Genomic DNA, 17,439 nt, shown 5'->3' on the forward strand with positions numbered 1-17,439 from the left:
TATTCTCTTACACCCCATCCCATCTGGACTTACACTTCTCTCTCTCTTGCAACCAGCTGTTTATATCCATCGTTATCATCATATTACCATCGAGATGACAGTATAAATGGTTGATATATCATCACATCATCACATCATCAGCAATACACTACAGAGGACGATGAGAAAGATGGATCAGGTTCTCTTCTCTAGTACTATTGCCACTACTGTTATTTACTACTGCTATACTACTACTATACTAAATACAACTCAGTTACCCACAAATTGACTTCTTTATTATATAATAGACGACTCTAACGATGCTAATACGAAAATGCAAATCTAATGCTGTAACGTTAATGCACTGGGATAGAGGCAGGTGCATACCCAAGATCAAGAAACCAAGTGGGCTCAAATGAAGTCGTCGGTAGATCATCAATCGTCATATCCGATTAAACGGTTTTTGCGTTTTTCTTTTGTCGGTGGATCATGACTGTCCATCGTCAATAGTCTCGATCGGTGGATCGAGAGGAAGAAAGAAAGAGGAAAAGAGAAAGGGAGAGAAAGAGAGAGAGATTAACTGCGCTTCTCCAGCAGCAAATGGCCCGTCGGCGTCTTACGGCTGAACCCGCCCTCGCGGCTGAAGATCTTCTCCCCCCGCAGCCACGTCTCGCGCACCATGCCGCGGAGTCGACGCCCCTGATAGGGGGAACACTTGTTGCGGAAGAGCATCGTGTTCGGCTCGACGACCCACTCGGCACTGTCGTCGAAGACGCAGATGTCGGCGTCGAAGCCGGGCACCAGGTCGCCCTTCTGGCGGTCGAGACCGACCTGCGCCGCCGTGTTGGCGCAGCAGAGGCGCACCACGTCCTGGAGGGCCTTCTTGGTCTGGATGTCGTCCGCGGCGGCGGTCAGGCCCTTGCGCTGGCTGAGTTCGGTCCACATGATGGGGAGGCCCAGGCCCACCGAGGAGATGCCGCCCCAGGCGGCGGCGAAGCTGCCCATATCCTTCTCCTCGGCGAGGTGGCCGGGGATGTGGGCCGGCAGGCGTTTGAGGTCCGGGGTGCAAGGGGAGTGGTCCGAGACGACGGTCTTGATGACGCCGGTGTCGGCGTGGCGTTCCAGTTCGGCCCAGAGAGCGTCCTGGTTGGACTGGGTGCGGATGGGCGGGCAGCACTTGTGGCGGGTGTCGCCGTCACGGATCTCCTCGGCGGCCAGGGAGAGGTAGTGGAAGCAGGTTTCGGCGGTGATGGCGATGCCTTCGGCGCGGGCCCGGCGCAAGAGCGGGATGGCCTCCATGGCGGACAGGTGAACGATGTGCAGGGGGAGCTTGGGGGCGAGGGGAGCCAGGGCGAGGATCTCCTCAACGGCGGCGGTCTCATAGGAGGAGGGACGGGAGGCCAGGAAGGTGGAGTAGGCCTCGGGGGGGCCGTCCAGGGCGGGGGCGGGGTCGGTCCCGGAAGCGGGGGTGTTGGGGGGTTCCATCTCGGCGTGGAACATCAAGGTGGTGGGTTCATCAGCGAGGGCGGCCATGGCTTTGCGGATATCCTCCGACGAGACGGCGGGGAATTCGTCAACCTGGGCAGTCAGTATGGGGACTACATTCACCAAAAAAAAAGTGGGAAGGAAACTCACCCCACTGTCGATCAAGAAACCCTTGAAACCTCGGACCCCCTCGTTGACGAGGGGTTGGAGATCCCCGGCGTTGCCGGGGATGATGCCGCCATAGAAGCCGACGTCGACCCAGCACTGGCCGTCCGCGGCACGCAGCTTCTCCTTGAAGTTGGCGACGGTGGTGGTGGGAGGGATGGCATTCAAGGGCATGTCGATGACGGTGGTGACACCGCCAAAGGCCGCAGCCTGGGTGCCGGTATAGAAGCCCTCCCACTCGGTGCGGCCAGGCTCGTTGAGGTGAACATGAGCGTCGACGAGGCCGGGGAGCAGGACGTGCGGGGAATAGTCGGTGTAGGGAGTACCGGGAGGGAACTCCTCGGCGGGGATGACCGAGTCGAGGACGGCGGTGATCTTCCCGGTGGCGCGAGAGAGGACGATGGTAGCCGAGGTCAAACGACCGGCGACGACGGCGCGGGACGAGGCGACGACCGCGATGGAGGGGGGAGAGGATTGCATGGGGAGGAGGGTAGGGGGAGAAAGAAGAAGAAGAAGAAGAAGAAGAAGGGGTAAGGAAGCTAACGCTGAGACGCGAAGAGAGAGAGAGAGAAGCGAATGTATGGGGAAGGAAGAGAGAGAAGAGAGAGAAGAGAGAGAAAAGAAAGCAGAAGTAGGAAGAAAGAAGGAAGAAAAGATAAGAGATAAGAGGCTTCTTATATAGAGAAAGACGAGATCGAGTAAGCCATTCTTCAATTCCCTTCGGAAAAAGCACGATCGAGTAATGGAAACGGTCGATAAGACCCGATTAGGGCTGGAGGCGAAATACTCCGATAAGACAAAGGGAGAAGGAAAAGAAGGAAAAGACCCACTGGAACCATATTTCTCTTCTTGCCTCCACTCTCTTTGTATTTCTATTCTCTATTCTCTTCTCGATTCTCTTCTCTATTCTCTTCTTTCCTCTTCTCGATTCTCTTCTTTACTTCTCAAGACTGTTCTCTATTCCGTTCTATGCAGTGCTAGGGCTATAGAAATTGAATCCCCTCACTTTGACCGCATCGGGCGAGAAAACCCTGAACATCCCGTTCTTCTTATGCATGATTAGTCAGATATCAGAGTTATCCACGGTCCAGCCCCGAATGGCCCACTTTCCTCAGGCTGCCATCGGGCGCCTCCGCCATCCGTCGGAATTCTCCTACTCGGATTATGTCGTCTGTATTAACCCGATTGTATTCTTTTGATTATTGACAATGTCTATACCTATTTCAATGGAGAGAGAAGACGTGTATATATATATATATATATATATATCATCTTATATTCAATCATTTATACATATCTATATATGAAAACCGTCAAAAGTATCCCCGTCAAGTATTCCAGTGGACCCACTTTCTTCAGTCGGTTGATCGGCGTGCCAACCACTCAGACTGGGAGTGTCCAGTGTACGGAGTACTCCGTAGAGCAGTACTACAGACACATACTCCGTATCAATCCTCCGTTGACCTTTGCACTTCGACGTGGACAAAACCAGAACAAACAGGACAAACAGACGGTTTGTCCTGTTTGTATCACCCTACTCCTCTCAGAAAGGTTGAAGAACACTCCCGTCTATCAACATCCTTTCTACCAGTCATTCAAATTATATATATATATCTATATTGAGAACATGACTATCATCTTCAACTTATATCTACTGGTACCCAACCTAAGGTACCAAGCATAAACTCCGTGCAGTATGGAGCATCTAGTAGCGCCCGCCTCCACCACGCTAGACCGGATCGGGCAAAATCAAAACAAACAGCAGTTCGTCCATCTCATGAAGACCATCAATAAGATCAGTTATAGAGTGGGACAGATCAATGTCCAGTATCCACAGACCATAATACCATGGTCATTCTACCTAAATGTTAATCCAATCCAATATCTCTCATAATTCAGACAAGAGATTCAGCAGAACCAGCTGAGAAACCCTAGTGTTGTGATGGATCGTAGAATCATCACATCGCCAAAATAAACAAACCCCAGAATTATTCCCCCAAGTAACACAATTATTGGTTGAATGGTCAATTGTGATTTATCTAAATAGTTATTCCATTCTCTTCTATTTCTTTTAGGTTAGATTTCTGTATGCAACTGCACACTTACCGAACCCGGTTGGCGCGGCTCTGTTGGTTGGCCTCGTTGCCTCGCGGCCTCGTTCTCGTTGCCGCCACTTCTCTCTCTCTTTCTCTCTCTTCTTCACCTTCACTGCTTCATCCTCACTTCCACTCCATATTCATCCCACGCGATATTCCATCCACCTCTCACGGTTCTTCTCTGGTGTCATTGTCGGTGTTTTCGTCTCGCCCATTCTCCTCAGTATATCCGATTGCCTTTGGTCCAGGTACCCAAGACTCCACTGCACATTCGACACTCCCCAGGTGAGATCCATCGACGACAATAGTGACTGCGCTGCCTCAGCGCCTGCCATGCGGCGGTGAACATGCCGATTCTTCTGCTCGCACCTGCGCCGGACATCCCGTCGCGTTTGAAATAGTCGACCACGAAGACCCCACTCGCCATTGAGATTCCCACCGAGATCGTCTACTCCACCACCCGCCTCCGCGTCCGGCCCGGACTTTCTATATAGTATACAGTATACACTTGACATAATATAATACAACGCGACAATGGATGGCCCGCCACCACCGCCCCCGCCCCACGGCGAGAAACCCAACACTACCCACGGCGAGTACCGCAAAGCCTCCGATCTGCCCAAGGGCAATTACGACATCTTTATCATTCCGCCCCACTCATCGGGCTCCGGCTTCCTCTACCTCCCCTCCCTACAATGCCAGCGGAATAGTTTCATCGCCGGCTCCCTCTCCACCCTGTTTGTCGTCCTGCTGTGGGTCAACCTGGCCCCCTTCCTCCGATCATGGTATACGGTCACGGTGACCAGCGGCGGGGGGATCGGATTCGCGCTCATCCTGGCGGTGTGCGTGGGGATCGCCGGCTGGGCGTTTGGTGCGTCCCAGACCGCCGGTCCGCGAAGCAGCCGATTTGGCTTTGGCCCGGGATCTGGGGGTGCAGGCGCAGGCGCAGGCGCAGGCCCCGCCCCGAACCCCTCGGGGGCCAGCTCGGGGGCGAACGACGGAGGTACCCACGGGGGACCGCACGGAAACTATGGGAGCAATCAAGGGAATTTTGGTGGCCCTCCACCCGGCAACCAGTATGCAGGGAACCAACACAATGCCGGGGCCCCTCCCCCGCAACCGCCCCCGCCCAATTTCGATTCCAAGCCAAACAGCACCGGTCCGCCCCCGGACAAGGAATCCAGGCCCCAAAGCGGAGACGACTGGGAACGGGCACGGGAGGAGACCCGACGGAAGGAGGAGCTCCGTCGCAAGATGGAGGAGTTCAAGCGGAAGCGCGAGGCCGAGGCCCGCGAGAAACAGAAGCAGCGCGAGCGCGAGGCCATGGAGCGGGAGATGCGGGAGCGCCGCGAGCAGTTCGAGAAAGAGATGGCGGCCGCCAAAGAGGCCGCCACCCGCGAGGCCCAGCGCGAGGCGGCCGAAGCCCGCGCCCGCATCGAACGGGAGGCCGCTGAGGCCCGGGCGAAGGCCCAACGGGAGGCCGCCGAAGCGCAGGCCAAAGCCGAGAGAGACGCCGCCGAGGCCCGGGCGAAAGCGGAGAAAGAGGTCGCAGAGGCCCGGAAACGGGATGAGCGCGCCGCGGCGGAGCTCAAGGCTAAGCGGGAGCAAGAAGCGGCCGAGGCGAAGGCGCGAGCCGAGAAACAGGCGGCGGAAAAGGAGGCCGCCGCCAAAGCGGCCGCTAAGAAGGAAGCCGATGCCAAATTTGCTGCCCTCAAAGAGGCCGCCGCAAAGAAATACGCCGAGAAGAAGGCCCGGGACGCGCAGGAAGCTGCCGCCAAAGAGGCCACCACCAAAGCCCCCAGCCAGGCATCCACGCCCACGCCGACACCTCGAACACCATCCCCAAAGAAGTCGGCCCCGACCACCGCCCCCGCCGACGATGCGAGTTCCTTTCGACCCTACGACCGCCCCCGACGACCCTACGGGGGCACCTCGGCGTCCTCCGCTTACTCCGAATCATCCTACGCCGCCTCCCAGTCCACCGCACGCACGTCCCCCGCGCCCTCGGTGCGCCGCGCCTACGAGACCAAGGACCCGGACAAGATCGTCATCAAAGGGGTCTACGTCTTCAATAACGCATTTCTGCGCACCCCCGTGGCGCAGCTGGTGTCCGGGGAAGGCATGGTGACGGACGGCCTGGTCCTCCGGATTACCACCGAGGGGCTCTTCATCGACGACGACATCCGGGGGGTACCGCAGCGCGAATGGGACGTCAAGGCCTGGACGATGAAGCTCGTCGAGGTATGGTGTCCGCAGTTTGCGAAGACGAAACCGGCAGGGCCCAAGCCCAGCAACTCGTTCTTCCGCCGAGCCCCGGGCGAGCCGACCGCCGAGGAGTCGGACGCCTTCCTGGTCAGCCTGCTCAAGGTCTGCAAGAACACGTGCCGCCTCGCGTCGCCCGGCTGCTTCAACCGGACCAGCGGGCTCAGCGCCGCGGAGCTGGCGAGTCTGCACGTGCTGCGGGCGACGATCCGCGACCAGGAAGGCCGCCGGTACCTGTTCGTGCTGCAGGAGACCGAAGGCTGGAAGGTGGGCATCGGCCTGCAGCGGCTGCGCAAGAGCTCGCAGGTGCGCGCCCTCGGGGTGACAGGCATGCCGGCCAGCGACAGTCGCACGGCCCTGGGGCAACTAGGATATGCCTAGTTTGGTTTTCCCATGGCAGTGTCGCAATATAAGATTACTTACGAAGCGCAAAAGTGTCATGATATCTTTTGCCGCCGCGTGGTGATTACTTTCCACAGGTAGAGTATGAGTTGGCCGATCACGTTCGTTTCGAGATTCCCCCTGATGTATGCATTTACTTTTCACGTTGGTATGACTGTTTTGTGTCTTTGTTTTGGATCTCTGTATATATTTGGTCACATCGTGATCATAATTAAATAGTCTCCCTGTCTTTCTTGGCCATGAGATTTTTTACTTCACTCGACTAGACATGATACATCATGTTTTCTTCGCTTCATAAGTAACCCATCGCCAGTAACCTATATCCAATGGACAAGATATCATGACCTCTCATTGCGACAAAGTACGCTCGGGTACACGAACCTTGGCGCGTCGACCCACGCTGAGCGCGGCTAGTCGCATGGCTTGGGACTCACCAGAACAACTTCACTTCACACCGCTGGACCAGACGACGAGGAGCAGTGAGAGGCCATTCACTTCCCTGGGCCATTCCTCATCGCATCGCATCGCATACTCATGACCCATTGGGCTTTTTCTGTCCGTCTCCGTCCAGTTCCGGCAGGCGGTCAGCAGCTCCCCGGCCCATTGAAATTCTCGCTCCAAAAACACTTTTTTTTTCTTCCGCCTCAAACACGCCGATCTCAACCACAGAGACTGGCTGTTCGACCGCGTTTGCTCTTCACAAAGTCGTCCTCCGATCGTCAGGCGTTTCTCCTTTCCAAGTCGACCATGGACTCTGCCGCCGATTTCCCACCGTTTCAGGAGCGGTTGACCTCGTCCCTCGTGCAGGTCACCCGCTCCGTGGGTCAGCTCTCCGCCGAAGACCTCAACTTCCATCGCTCCGGGAACCGCGAGGTCTCCGACTCGCTGGATGAGCAGAGTGTGAGGCTGCTGTCGCTGACGTCGTCGATTGTTAAGGCCGCCACCGCCGGCACCGAGGTTCCCGCCCCGTCGCTGAAGAATGAGGACTCGATCGAGGATAACTGGCGTGGGGTCGTGGATGTCATCGATGCGCTGCTGGAGCGTGCGGATGCCTCTTTGGATGAGTTTACCGGTGTTATCAAGCGGTTGAGCCCTTCGCAGCAGGAGCAGGGTGCCGTCGCTGCGGCCAAATACGCTAAGAAGGCTTCGTCTAACGCGTTCCCGACGATCTATGACTACGGCCCGTCGAAGATCCCCAAGCCGCAGGCGGAGTTTGTGCGTCCTGTCGATAACACCGATGAGTCGCCGTTCCGCCCGCTGCTGCGCACGAAGCCCCATGCCAAGGCGTCGTTGGAGCGCGTGCTCGATGTGGAGGACCCGGCGGCCGGCTATCCCAACCCGTATGAGGCCGAGATCCGCGCCGCGCAGTATCCTGAGAGGGTCTACGAGGTGGCACCGCCGGTGGACTACATGCCGTGGGAGTCGACGACGGCGACGTTCGTGGACACGGTGGATGGGGTGAAGGAGATGCTGGCGGAGCTGAAGTCGGCGAACGAGATTGCCATCGATCTGGAACACCACGACGTGCACTCGTACCACGGCTTGGTGTCGCTGATGCAGATCAGCACGCGCGACAAGGACTGGGTGGTGGACACGCTGAAGCCGTGGCGGGAGGAGCTGCAGATGCTGAACGAGGTGTTTGCCGACCCCAACATCCTCAAGGTGCTGCACGGCTCGTCGATGGATATCATCTGGCTGCAGCGCGATCTCGGCCTGTACATGGTGGGCATGTTCGATACCTACCATGCCGCCTGTGCGCTGCTGTACCCCAAGCGCAGCTTGAAGTTCCTGCTGCAGAAGTTTGTCAACTTCGAGGCCGACAAGCGCTACCAGATGGCCGACTGGAGAATCCGCCCCCTCCCCCAGGGCATGTTCGACTACGCCCGCTCAGATACCCACTACCTCCTGCACATCTACGACCACCTGCGGAACGAGCTCGTCGAGAACTCCACCCCTGACCACAGCCTCGTCGACGACGTCCTGCAGAACTCGAAGAACGAGGCCCTCCAGCGGTACGAGCGGCCCGTGTACGACGCGGCCACCGGACAAGGTGCCGGCGGCTGGTACGATCATCTGTCGCGCAACCCGGCCGTGCTCAGCAAGGAGCAGTTCGCCGTCTTCAAGGCGGTGCACCAGTGGCGGGACGAAGTCGCCCGCGCCGAAGACGAAGGCGTGCAGTGCGTCTTCCCCAAACACGTCCTCTTCAAGGTCTCCCAGGCCATGCCGACCGATATGGGAACCCTCTTCCGCACGCTGTCCCCCGTGACGCCCATCACGAAGGACCGCGCCCCCGAGCTGCTGGAGATCATCAAGCAAGCCAAGATCGACGGCGCCGATGGCCCCGAATGGCGCGACGTCTACGTCAAGCCCAAGTGGGGTCAGCCCGCGGCTCGTACTGCGGATGCCGCCAAGGGTCTGCTCACGCCGCCCACGGGGGCTGACACCGCCCCTGCCGCCGGCCGCTGCGAAGTCTCCCAGTTCTGGGGAGGGGTGCTGCACCCGGAGGAACCGCTGACGCCGCCCGAGTACGCTGCCGTCGCATCCGCCGAAGCCCTCCGACTCTCCCTTCCTTTGCCCCCAGTGCCCACTGTCTCCGCCAAGCCTGCCCCGAAACCCGAGCCGACCCCCACAGCCGAGCCGACCCCCGCCGAACCCATCAAAGAAGAAGAAACCAACCAAGTCTTCACCGTGAAGGAGAAAGGCGGACCCCGCAAGAAGCGCAAAGCCCGCGCCGAATCCACCGACTCCGCCGAGCAAGCCACACCCGTCTCAGGGGTTGACGCCGACGCCGACGCCGACGCCGACGCAGAAGCAACCACCGCCTCCGAGAAACCCTCCTCGCAAGACAAGCGCTCCAAGAAGAAGAAGCAGCGCAAGAACAAGAACGCCGCCTCGGCGAGCGAAACCCAAGAAGGCGAGCAGGGAGGGAAAGAAGAGGAGTCGGCATTCGACTACACCGCTGCAGACACCATCCTCCACGCGAAACCCACCCAGTCCGGTCTGCCGCAGAAAATGCTCTTCGACCCTTATAAGAAGGCCTTGGAGGCGCCTTCTGGTGCGAGGAAGCAGAAGAGGGAGATTCCGGGGAAGTCGTTTACTTATCGGTAAATTAGATTCTTTACTTGTTAGAGTGTTGATGGTTGTGGGAATATGGATCATGGGTATGGTATGGCGTTGGGGTGGGTTTACTTATCCTGTAGGTGATAGACTTTATGATCTATCTTTCATATCTATTTATTATGAATAGTGATGTACATGATGTGAATAATATTTTATTCAGCTTGTGTTTTACTTTATTAGTTGGATGGTACACTAGTATATCAGTGTGGTGGGTTGTATGATGGCTATTGATTTGATTAACTGAATAGGTGCCCATACTGCCCTCGAGCTCATTAAGCTGTCATTACTAGATCTTAAAATAAAATGAATATAATTACACGAAATCTATTGAAACAAATAATATTGAAATATTATCGAAAAGTCTGGCTGCATGTCAAAGCGTAAATCGAACAACTTCTAGTGGAGACTATACGTTGGCCTCCAGAGTCCCCGGCTGCTCTGTAGCCTGGGCGGGCTTGACGTCGTCCGCTCGTCGGTTTTGGATGAGGCGCTGGAGGGTTATTAGCAAAAGACGAACTAGTAGGTGGATGATATGGTATGAACTCACCAGCAGGTTGCGCAGCAAGACGACGATGGTCACCTTTCCGATGGAAGGCACGAAGATGGATGCCTTTTCGCGGACTTCGTGGGGGAAGTTCTGTAACTAATTAGCTGGCTGTTTTATTTGGGTGTTTATATAGAGTTGACTGACCTTCTCGCTAGAAAAGTTCACGCACACAGCACCCTCGCGAAGCAAGCTGGTATCGAACTTGTACTTCTCTCCCGGAACACCGCTGATCACGACGTCGCACAGCGGCGCCACGTCCTTGATGGTCTTGCCTTCCAGCTCATGGACCTCGTGTCTCCCCTTGCGGAGACCCTCCCCGCGGGTGAACTTCTGCACCCCGGTGATGTCCACGCTGTACACGCAGGCGCCGTCGTTGGCGAGCAGGGCAGCCAGGGGTCGGCCGACGACCTCGGAGCGGTTGACCACGCAGATGGTGTGGCCGAACAGACGGTTGCCGTAGGGCAGGATGCGGTTGTAGATGTTGAGGTATTCGAGGATCTTGACGATGGCGAGCGGGGTGCACGGGATGATGGACTTCTGGCGCTTGGTTGCCGGGTCGAGGAAGCGGATGTTCTGGTACATGTTGAAGATGTAGCGGTGGGTGAGGCCCTCGACGTCCTTGGAGACGTCGACGATCTGCTGCAGGTACTGGTCTTGGCGGTTGTTGAAGATGGGGTAGTAAACGATGATGCCGTCGACCTCTGGGTCGACGTTGGCGGCGAGGAGAGCCTCCTCCAGATCATCTCGGTGCAATTGACGCAGCGAGTACCGGAAGCCACTGGCGAGTCCAATTGTTAGATACAATGCACGAGAGGGGCAGTGATCCGAGATCGGCCATCTCGAGAACAGATCTATGAAGAGCCATTGACTCCAGTAAGAGATGCTCACTTTTCCTCACAGGTCTTCTCCGTCCACTGGGCGTACATGAGCGCCGCAGGGTCATCGTTGGCCAGGAATCCCACCAGGTGGGGGGGCTTCTCCAGCGTCTTCAGACCCTCCTGGACCTCGGCGAGAAGGCCATTGGCGACATGCTTGGAGAGCATGACCTTGCAGGAGGCGGGGGCAGCATCTGTGGAAGCCATTGTGTCTGTGATCTGAGTGTCTGGACTGATCCAAGGTGATCTGGAGATCTAGAGGAGTTCAAGATGTGACGGTGAGTCAGTCTGATCGACATCGGAGAGAAAATTTGGTCCGTGATGCTTATCGCCCCGATAAGGTCACGTGTTGCGGGGCATCGCCGATGGGAGTGCCTGATCTTCCCGATGCGGAACTGATTCATTTTTTATAGATGCGACTGTAGGACAGAGTCTTTAAGTTGATCGTCTATTGGGTCATGTGGAGGCATCACGATTTACAGCAACCTGAGGGGGGACTCGCAGACAGAACGCTCCGGTTCGTTTCTTGCGTCGACAACGCGACATCCAACCCAGGGTTCCCCGTGAAAAAGTTCAGCGGCTTCAAGCCAACGGACATCTTTTCACACGGCATGACAGGCCAGTCTTCAATCCGCGGGTTATGTGTGGAACCAAATGTGTGCCAGACCACGATGTCTTCGTTGCGGACAGATGATTGCGCGGGAGGCCCCTTCTGGCGCTGTTCGATAACCGACGCGATGCCCTCCCCCCCAGCGGACTGCATGGTATGTCGACCCGATGGGAACAGTTCGTCATCCTGGTAGCGCGTGACCCAAACCGCGTGCTTCGCGAACTCGGAGCGTTTGGCGTGGTTGGACTCCGGGTGCGCCAGCAGCATCTGGCTGTAATACGGCAGCAGTTTAAACCCCACGGGGGTTCCGGTGACGGGATTGATCTGCTCTTCGTTGATGATCTTGAAGGTGCGATTTTTGGCGAAGTCGAGATCGAGTCCCTGCTCCTGCAAAATGATGTTCCGCGTGGTGGTGTATCCCACGCCGAACGGATTGTGAACTGCCGGGTCGCCCACCGGCATGGGGACGGATTCCTCGACCTGGAGGGAGTTTTTCGGTCCGTCTAACGCCGGGTCCATGCGGAGGCAGAACAGGTGTTGGTGGTAAGGTGCGAGCACCCCCGGCCCTACGACAGTGCCGTACGGGACTTGATCGCCGACGTTGATGGGGCAGGTGGATAGGATGCCCGTCGCGCGGACTTCATAGTGGATGGAGGCGTCTTGACCGAAGTAGAAGGCGAAGATATACTCATAGTTGCTGACCGTGATGATCGTCTGCAAGACCAAGACTCGCGCGCGCGTAACGGCCGCATTCTGCGTGCGGAAGTTTGTGTGTTTCCAGAGAATCCCGTCGTCCTGCTCGTGGCAGCAGATGACGTTCGGGAGTTTGAGGGGCTCGCCGGCGCCGGTGTTGTGCCAGCCGTCGAAATACTTGATTACACCGAGGCAGTCACATCCTAGACGCAGATTGTTGGCGTTGATCCCGGCACCGTCGTTGCCAAGGTCAAAGGCGGCTTTGCGTGGGTACGGCGAGCGGGGATCTCCATACGGCACGAACATCTCCGCCAGTGATAGGCGATAGAAGAGGCTTCGGCCATCATAGCGGATATCATGTAGGGTCAGTCCCTCGCGGTAGTTGAACCCCACCCGCATGCTCCACTTTTCCCAGGTCAAGCGGTTCCCGTGAGTCTCAAACGAGGGGCCCTCGGGCTGCACCACCTGATAGGGTTTGGTGGTGGTGCGCGGCGGTGGTCGTAGACTGGGGTGGTACTCGCTGGCCGCAGGCGACTGGATCTTGTGGTAGTCGTATGGTTGGGGGGTATCATGGGTGCGGTCATTTGCCGAGGAGGGTAGTTGATAGACTTTCGTTACTTGAAGCTGCTCCGACACTTCAGCACAGAGATCCAGCGGATAGGCATAGTAGTTGGCGTCGGGATTGTCGACGAGCCGCATATAGAACCAGCACTGTTCTGATTAGCTTATGTATTGTGCTCATGTTCCCCTCGGAGAAGAGCAACAGAGTATATGGAAGTGCCTACCATTGTAACCCGCTCTGACATATCATTCATCCCATCCGGCGCATACGCCCACGCTTCCACAATGACCGACGCTCCAGTCGGCAGCGCGAGCTTTTTGATTTCCTCCTGGACTCGCGCATCCGCCAGACAGGCCTTCTCCACGGACTGCATGTAGCTCGAGTCAATGTACGAGTGCTTTCCCGCGAGATGATCCTGCTTCACCACGGCCACACGGTCGAGATCGACCAGGAGCTCCATGAGCTTATTCTTCCCCGATGCGTCGCGCGTAACGACCTGCACGCGAGCCATTCGCGCTGGCCGGTCGTTGACTGGCTGCCTGGCGTGCTCTCGCTCTAGGTATTGCAGCATCTCCTCTTTTGGAGGCTCTTGCAGGGTGATGACGCGGAAGATAAGACTATGCCCGGGAAATGCGGACCGAGTGATGTCCGCGGCCTGGTTTTGTCAGTGACCATGCTCGGATATCTCTATTTTTTTTGCCAAATGCATACCTTGGAGATCTCCCTCGGCTCTAGCGGGTCAAAAGGGTGCGTATAGACCGTCATTGTGGCTAATGGTGCTGTACAAGAGCAAAAAACGATGGAGTCACGGCGTGTGTGCAGACAAAGTTGGACTTATTTGACTCGCAAGACTCGACACAAGAACAGTTAATGTCAAACAAGAATCCATGTGCCGAACGAGGAGTTAAAAGGTATTGATCTCTGATCACAACAGGTGGGTATAACCCCACCGCCAAGAGGGTGATGCCGCTAAGGTTAGGAATAGCCGGGGTTGGGCGGGTCTTTCAACCCTAAAGGTTAGGCTTCGTTCAGCACTCGCCTCGAGTATCCTTTAGCAGATAGACACGCTTTGCTTTACGTGTCCATGTCCACTTGCTAGGCATGGGATTGACTGGAAATCCTGTAGAATGTAACCTGTGTTTATTCCATCGTCTTAAACGGTCAAGGAGCAGTACTATAGTATAATGTTTTCGGGATTATTATCCTTTTCGTATAGTACAGAGTGAGAAGCGGTACAGTATATGCTGTGACATCAATCCACTCAAGCCCTGTACTCAACACTGGTTAACATTCTGCCATAGCGGTCATGTACATAACATTCTCTCAAAGCAAGATTCAACAATTTCCAAGTGATACTTGAATTCCCCGTGCCTTCACTGACAGTCAAAGTGGTGATGACTTATGCGGCCATCATAGTACCGCTTAGTAATTATGTCCAAGCCATGCCGTTATGCGTTGCGATCGGCCGGATATCGCCGATTTCATCCCACCACAATCAGAAACACGAGAAGAGAGCGATCCCCACATAATGACGATGGATCTCTCACTATACCTGGTCACGGATTCCACTCCGGCGATCCTGAAGGGCCGGGACATTTGCCAGGTGGTGGAAGAAGCCCTCAAAGGAGGTTGGTCTCTTTCCAGACATCATCCATGGACTCATCCATGGACCATCGACTGATGCTTGGCATGCAGGTGTGACCTTTGTGCAGTATCGAGAGAAGAAGAGCGACACGGGGGACCAGATCCGAACGGCCAAAAAGCTGCATCAGATCACCCGGCGCTACAATGTTCCTTTGGTGATTAACGACCGCGTGGATGTGGCTCTCGCCGCTGGTGTGGAGGGCGTTCATCTGGGTCAAGATGACATGGGTACCATTGCTTCTTTCTATTACGTTCTTTTCGAGTTCGACTGATTGCAATCTAGCTATTGAGGAGGCGAAAAAATTGCTTCCCAAGGATGCCATCATTGGCATTAGTGCGGCGACGGTGGAAGAGGCGCAGAAGGCCATCGACGCCGGGGCAGATTACCTGGGGATAGGCACCATGTTTGCCACTCCAACGTAGGTTGTATCTGGCGAGTTCGGGTGGTATTCCGTTCTAATCCCTCCCAGCAAGACCAATACGAAAAACATCCTCGGCACCGCCGGCACGCAGGCCCTCCTGCACGCCATCGCGGACCACCCCATTGAGACGGTCTCCATTGGAGGCATCAACCTGTCCAATGTCCAGCGCGTTCTCTACCAATCCAAAGCCCCGGAGAAGGGTCTCAACGGTGTTGCGATTGTCAGTGCCATCATGGCCGCTGACGACCCACAGGCTGCGGCTGCGGAGTTCGTCAAGCGCATCAATTCCCCGCCCCCATTCGTCCAAGCGCAAGTTGCTCCCAAGGGGTATGCGGTATCTGCGATGCTGGAGGAGGTGCCACATGTGGTGCAGAGCGTTGTCCAGGCTCACCCGCTTGTCCACAATATGATCAACTTTGTGGTGGCTAATTTCGCTGCCAATGTCGCTCTATCGGTGTGCGTATTTCAAGAGCCCTGTGATTTCGTCCCGTCTAACATATCCGCAGCAGAGCATCCCCCATAATGGCCCCGTACGGCGAGGAAGCAGGCGACATTTCTCAATGTGATGGTGCCTTGCTGATCAACATGGGCACGCTCTCGCGGGAGAGCGTCCCCAACTACCTCCAAGCTCTCCGGGCCTACAACGCGCGGGGCAACCCCGTGGTCTACGACCCGGTCGGGGCGGCCGCCACCGGCATCCGCCGCGCAGCCGTCACCCAGCTGATGACCGGCGGTTACTTCGATCTGATCAAGGGCAACGAGGGCGAGATCCGTCAGGTGTCGGGGAGCAGCGGTGTTACGCAGCGCGGTGTCGACAGTGGGCCCAGTAGCCTCGACGGTCGTGGGAAAGCCACACTGGCCCGCGACCTTGCCCGACGAGAGCGTATGCCTCCTTTTTTCTGTGCCGTGTGAAGATTCCTACTGATCATTTATGCCCGACAGGAAACATCGTCTTGCTGACCGGTGCGGTTGACTACCTGAGTGACGGCGGGCGAGTGTATGCTATCGAAAACGGCCATGAGCTTCTCGGAGAGGTCACCGGGGTATGTATCCACCTCTCTCTCTATATGTATATGTATTGAATTTACTGACATTATATAGACCGGCTGTGCCGTGGGCACGATCTCCGGCTGTTTCCTAACCGCTCACCGATCGAACAAAATTCTGGCCGTGCTGGCCGGTCTCCTGATGTACGAGATCGCGGCCGAAAACGCCGCGTCCAAGGGGCACGTCCGAGGACCCGGGAGTTTTGTTCCCGCTTTTCTGGACGAGCTGTACGCTATTCGACAGGCGGCGTTGCGAGGAGATCACAGCTGGTTTGTGGGGCGAGGACGGGTGCATGAGGTTGAACTGCAGTAGGAATTAGACCTGTAGATGGGGAATGTCTATACAAGGAAGAACATTGTGTGTATAGGTGGATGGGGTATCTGCTTGTTTATAGAAATGATATACCTTTTATCATCAAGGCATAGCCGCTCAGTTATGTTCTAGACTTGAAGACTATCTTTTTCGAAACAAGAATTAAAGTAAATGTTGCGACAACTTCATAAAACCACTCATTTAGTCCACTGGTAAGGGAGTAGAGTAACGGACCGTCCCGCCGCCCAACCTCCCCATCTCTTCTTCTCCCACAAACAAACCAGACCGTGACTTATACAACACCCAGTACGGATACCTGAAAGTTAAACCCCACAACACAACCTAGAACCTCATTAAAAGCAACCCAAGATGTCATTCTTCGCGACAAGTGCAGCCCTCCGCCAATCCATCCTGTCCACCACACGGTGCAGCCGCGCCCTGTCACTCGCGGGATTGTCTTCTCCCCGAGCATCAACAGCAGCAACCTATAGGAGCACCCTGGCAGGATCCAGACTCATCCGGTTATCCTCTACCCAGGCGAACAAGGAGTTTCTGTGTATTCTCCCGGATAAGCCTGGCGCGCTGGAATTGAGGAAGCAGGTTCGACCGTGAGTGATACCTCTCATTATCTTATTTGACCTACGAAGGTACCTGTAGTACCTATATTACTACATGTAATATATACGTATCCTGATCAGTTCACTAACTGTTTATCTGGTAGGACTCACATCGAGGGAATCAAACCCCTAGTGGAATCGGGGAGGATGGTCGTTGGTGGTGTGTTCTTCTCCCATTTCTTTCCATCCCTCTCCTACTTCTTTCTTCTCTATTCCAGTCTAAATTAAGAAAGTGATCTAATGTAAAAACAGGCGCAATGCTAAACAGCCACCCCACCGACAGCCAAGGCCCGTCCTTCAAAGGCAGCATGATCATCTACACGGGCGAGAGTGTAGAAGACGTGCGCCAGATCATCAAGGATGATGTCTACTCGACGAGTGGTGTTTGGGATTTGGAGAATGTGCAGATTATTCCGGTGAGTTTTACTATTCTGAATTTTGTTCTACTTCCTTGGGGATTTTGGTGGTATTTGGGCTAACTGATGGTGAAGTTTGTTTCTGCTGTTCGGGTTGCGAAGCCTTAACTTGTTCTGTCTGTCTACATAGCTAGTAGCATATGTCATCGATTACCAGGATGAGATGTAAACTACCGTGTTCGAAT

General features: G+C 55.8%; 8 protein-coding genes across 8 annotated transcripts; 5 read left to right on the forward strand and 3 right to left on the reverse strand.

Moving 5' to 3' along the window:
- Positions 1 to 258: 258 nt before the first annotated feature.
- On the reverse strand, positions 259 to 2,358 carry P168DRAFT_290535 (allantoinase alX). Its single transcript, XM_024837236.1, has 2 exons — positions 1,615 to 2,358; positions 259 to 1,557 (listed from the first exon to the last, which is right to left on the reverse strand). The coding sequence occupies exons 1-2, from the start codon at positions 2,107 to 2,109 to the stop codon at positions 556 to 558; spliced, it is 1,497 nt and encodes a 498-aa protein (XP_024693071.1). The 5' UTR covers positions 2,110 to 2,358; the 3' UTR covers positions 259 to 555.
- A 454-nt stretch (positions 2,359 to 2,812) lies between these two features.
- On the forward strand, positions 2,813 to 3,507 carry P168DRAFT_158640 (uncharacterized protein). The gene has a single exon (XM_024832845.1). The coding sequence runs from the start codon at positions 2,933 to 2,935 to the stop codon at positions 3,311 to 3,313; it is 381 nt and encodes a 126-aa protein (XP_024693072.1). The 5' UTR covers positions 2,813 to 2,932; the 3' UTR covers positions 3,314 to 3,507.
- A 752-nt stretch (positions 3,508 to 4,259) lies between these two features.
- On the forward strand, positions 4,260 to 6,631 carry P168DRAFT_311028 (uncharacterized protein; the record flags this gene model as incomplete). The annotated part of the gene is made up of 1 exon (XM_024839450.1): positions 4,260 to 6,631. One exon carries the CDS (start codon positions 4,260 to 4,262, stop codon positions 6,366 to 6,368), a length of 2,109 nt encoding a protein of 702 aa, XP_024693073.1. The 3' UTR covers positions 6,369 to 6,631.
- Positions 6,632 to 7,047: 416 nt separating this feature from the next.
- P168DRAFT_290537 (exosome nuclease subunit RRP6) lies at positions 7,048 to 9,648 on the forward strand. Its single transcript, XM_024837237.1, has one exon. It carries the CDS (start codon positions 7,137 to 7,139, stop codon positions 9,495 to 9,497), a length of 2,361 nt encoding a protein of 786 aa, XP_024693074.1. The 5' UTR covers positions 7,048 to 7,136; the 3' UTR covers positions 9,498 to 9,648.
- A 122-nt stretch (positions 9,649 to 9,770) lies between these two features.
- Positions 9,771 to 11,208, reverse strand: P168DRAFT_290538 (methylenetetrahydrofolate dehydrogenase (NAD(+))). Its single transcript, XM_024837238.1, has 4 exons — positions 10,945 to 11,208; positions 10,201 to 10,834; positions 10,057 to 10,146; positions 9,771 to 9,999 (listed from the first exon to the last, which is right to left on the reverse strand). The coding sequence occupies exons 1-4, from the start codon at positions 11,136 to 11,138 to the stop codon at positions 9,916 to 9,918; spliced, it is 1,002 nt and encodes a 333-aa protein (XP_024693075.1). The 5' UTR covers positions 11,139 to 11,208; the 3' UTR covers positions 9,771 to 9,915.
- A 150-nt stretch (positions 11,209 to 11,358) lies between these two features.
- P168DRAFT_290539 (amine oxidase) lies at positions 11,359 to 12,991 on the reverse strand. Its single transcript, XM_024837239.1, has one exon. The coding sequence runs from the start codon at positions 12,931 to 12,933 to the stop codon at positions 11,401 to 11,403; it is 1,533 nt and encodes a 510-aa protein (XP_024693076.1). The 5' UTR covers positions 12,934 to 12,991; the 3' UTR covers positions 11,359 to 11,400.
- A 1,303-nt stretch (positions 12,992 to 14,294) lies between these two features.
- P168DRAFT_253633 (bifunctional hydroxyethylthiazole kinase/thiamine-phosphate diphosphorylase) lies at positions 14,295 to 16,325 on the forward strand. Its single transcript, XM_024834381.1, has 7 exons — positions 14,295 to 14,424; positions 14,492 to 14,668; positions 14,724 to 14,859; positions 14,911 to 15,318; positions 15,369 to 15,745; positions 15,805 to 15,905; positions 15,964 to 16,325. Exons 1-7 carry the CDS (start codon positions 14,325 to 14,327, stop codon positions 16,219 to 16,221), a joined length of 1,557 nt encoding a protein of 518 aa, XP_024693077.1. The 5' UTR covers positions 14,295 to 14,324; the 3' UTR covers positions 16,222 to 16,325.
- Positions 16,326 to 16,537: 212 nt separating this feature from the next.
- P168DRAFT_253636 (YciI family protein) lies at positions 16,538 to 17,428 on the forward strand. The gene is made up of 4 exons (XM_024834382.1): positions 16,538 to 16,829; positions 16,943 to 16,998; positions 17,091 to 17,254; positions 17,330 to 17,428. Exons 1-4 carry the CDS (start codon positions 16,591 to 16,593, stop codon positions 17,360 to 17,362), a joined length of 492 nt encoding a protein of 163 aa, XP_024693078.1. The 5' UTR covers positions 16,538 to 16,590; the 3' UTR covers positions 17,363 to 17,428.
- The last annotated feature ends 11 nt before the right edge of the window (positions 17,429 to 17,439 follow it).

The sequence above is a fragment of the Aspergillus campestris genome (assembly GCF_002847485.1).
Source record: "Aspergillus campestris IBT 28561 chromosome Unknown P168scaffold_6, whole genome shotgun sequence".
Lineage (NCBI taxonomy): Eukaryota > Fungi > Ascomycota > Eurotiomycetes > Eurotiales > Aspergillaceae > Aspergillus > Aspergillus campestris.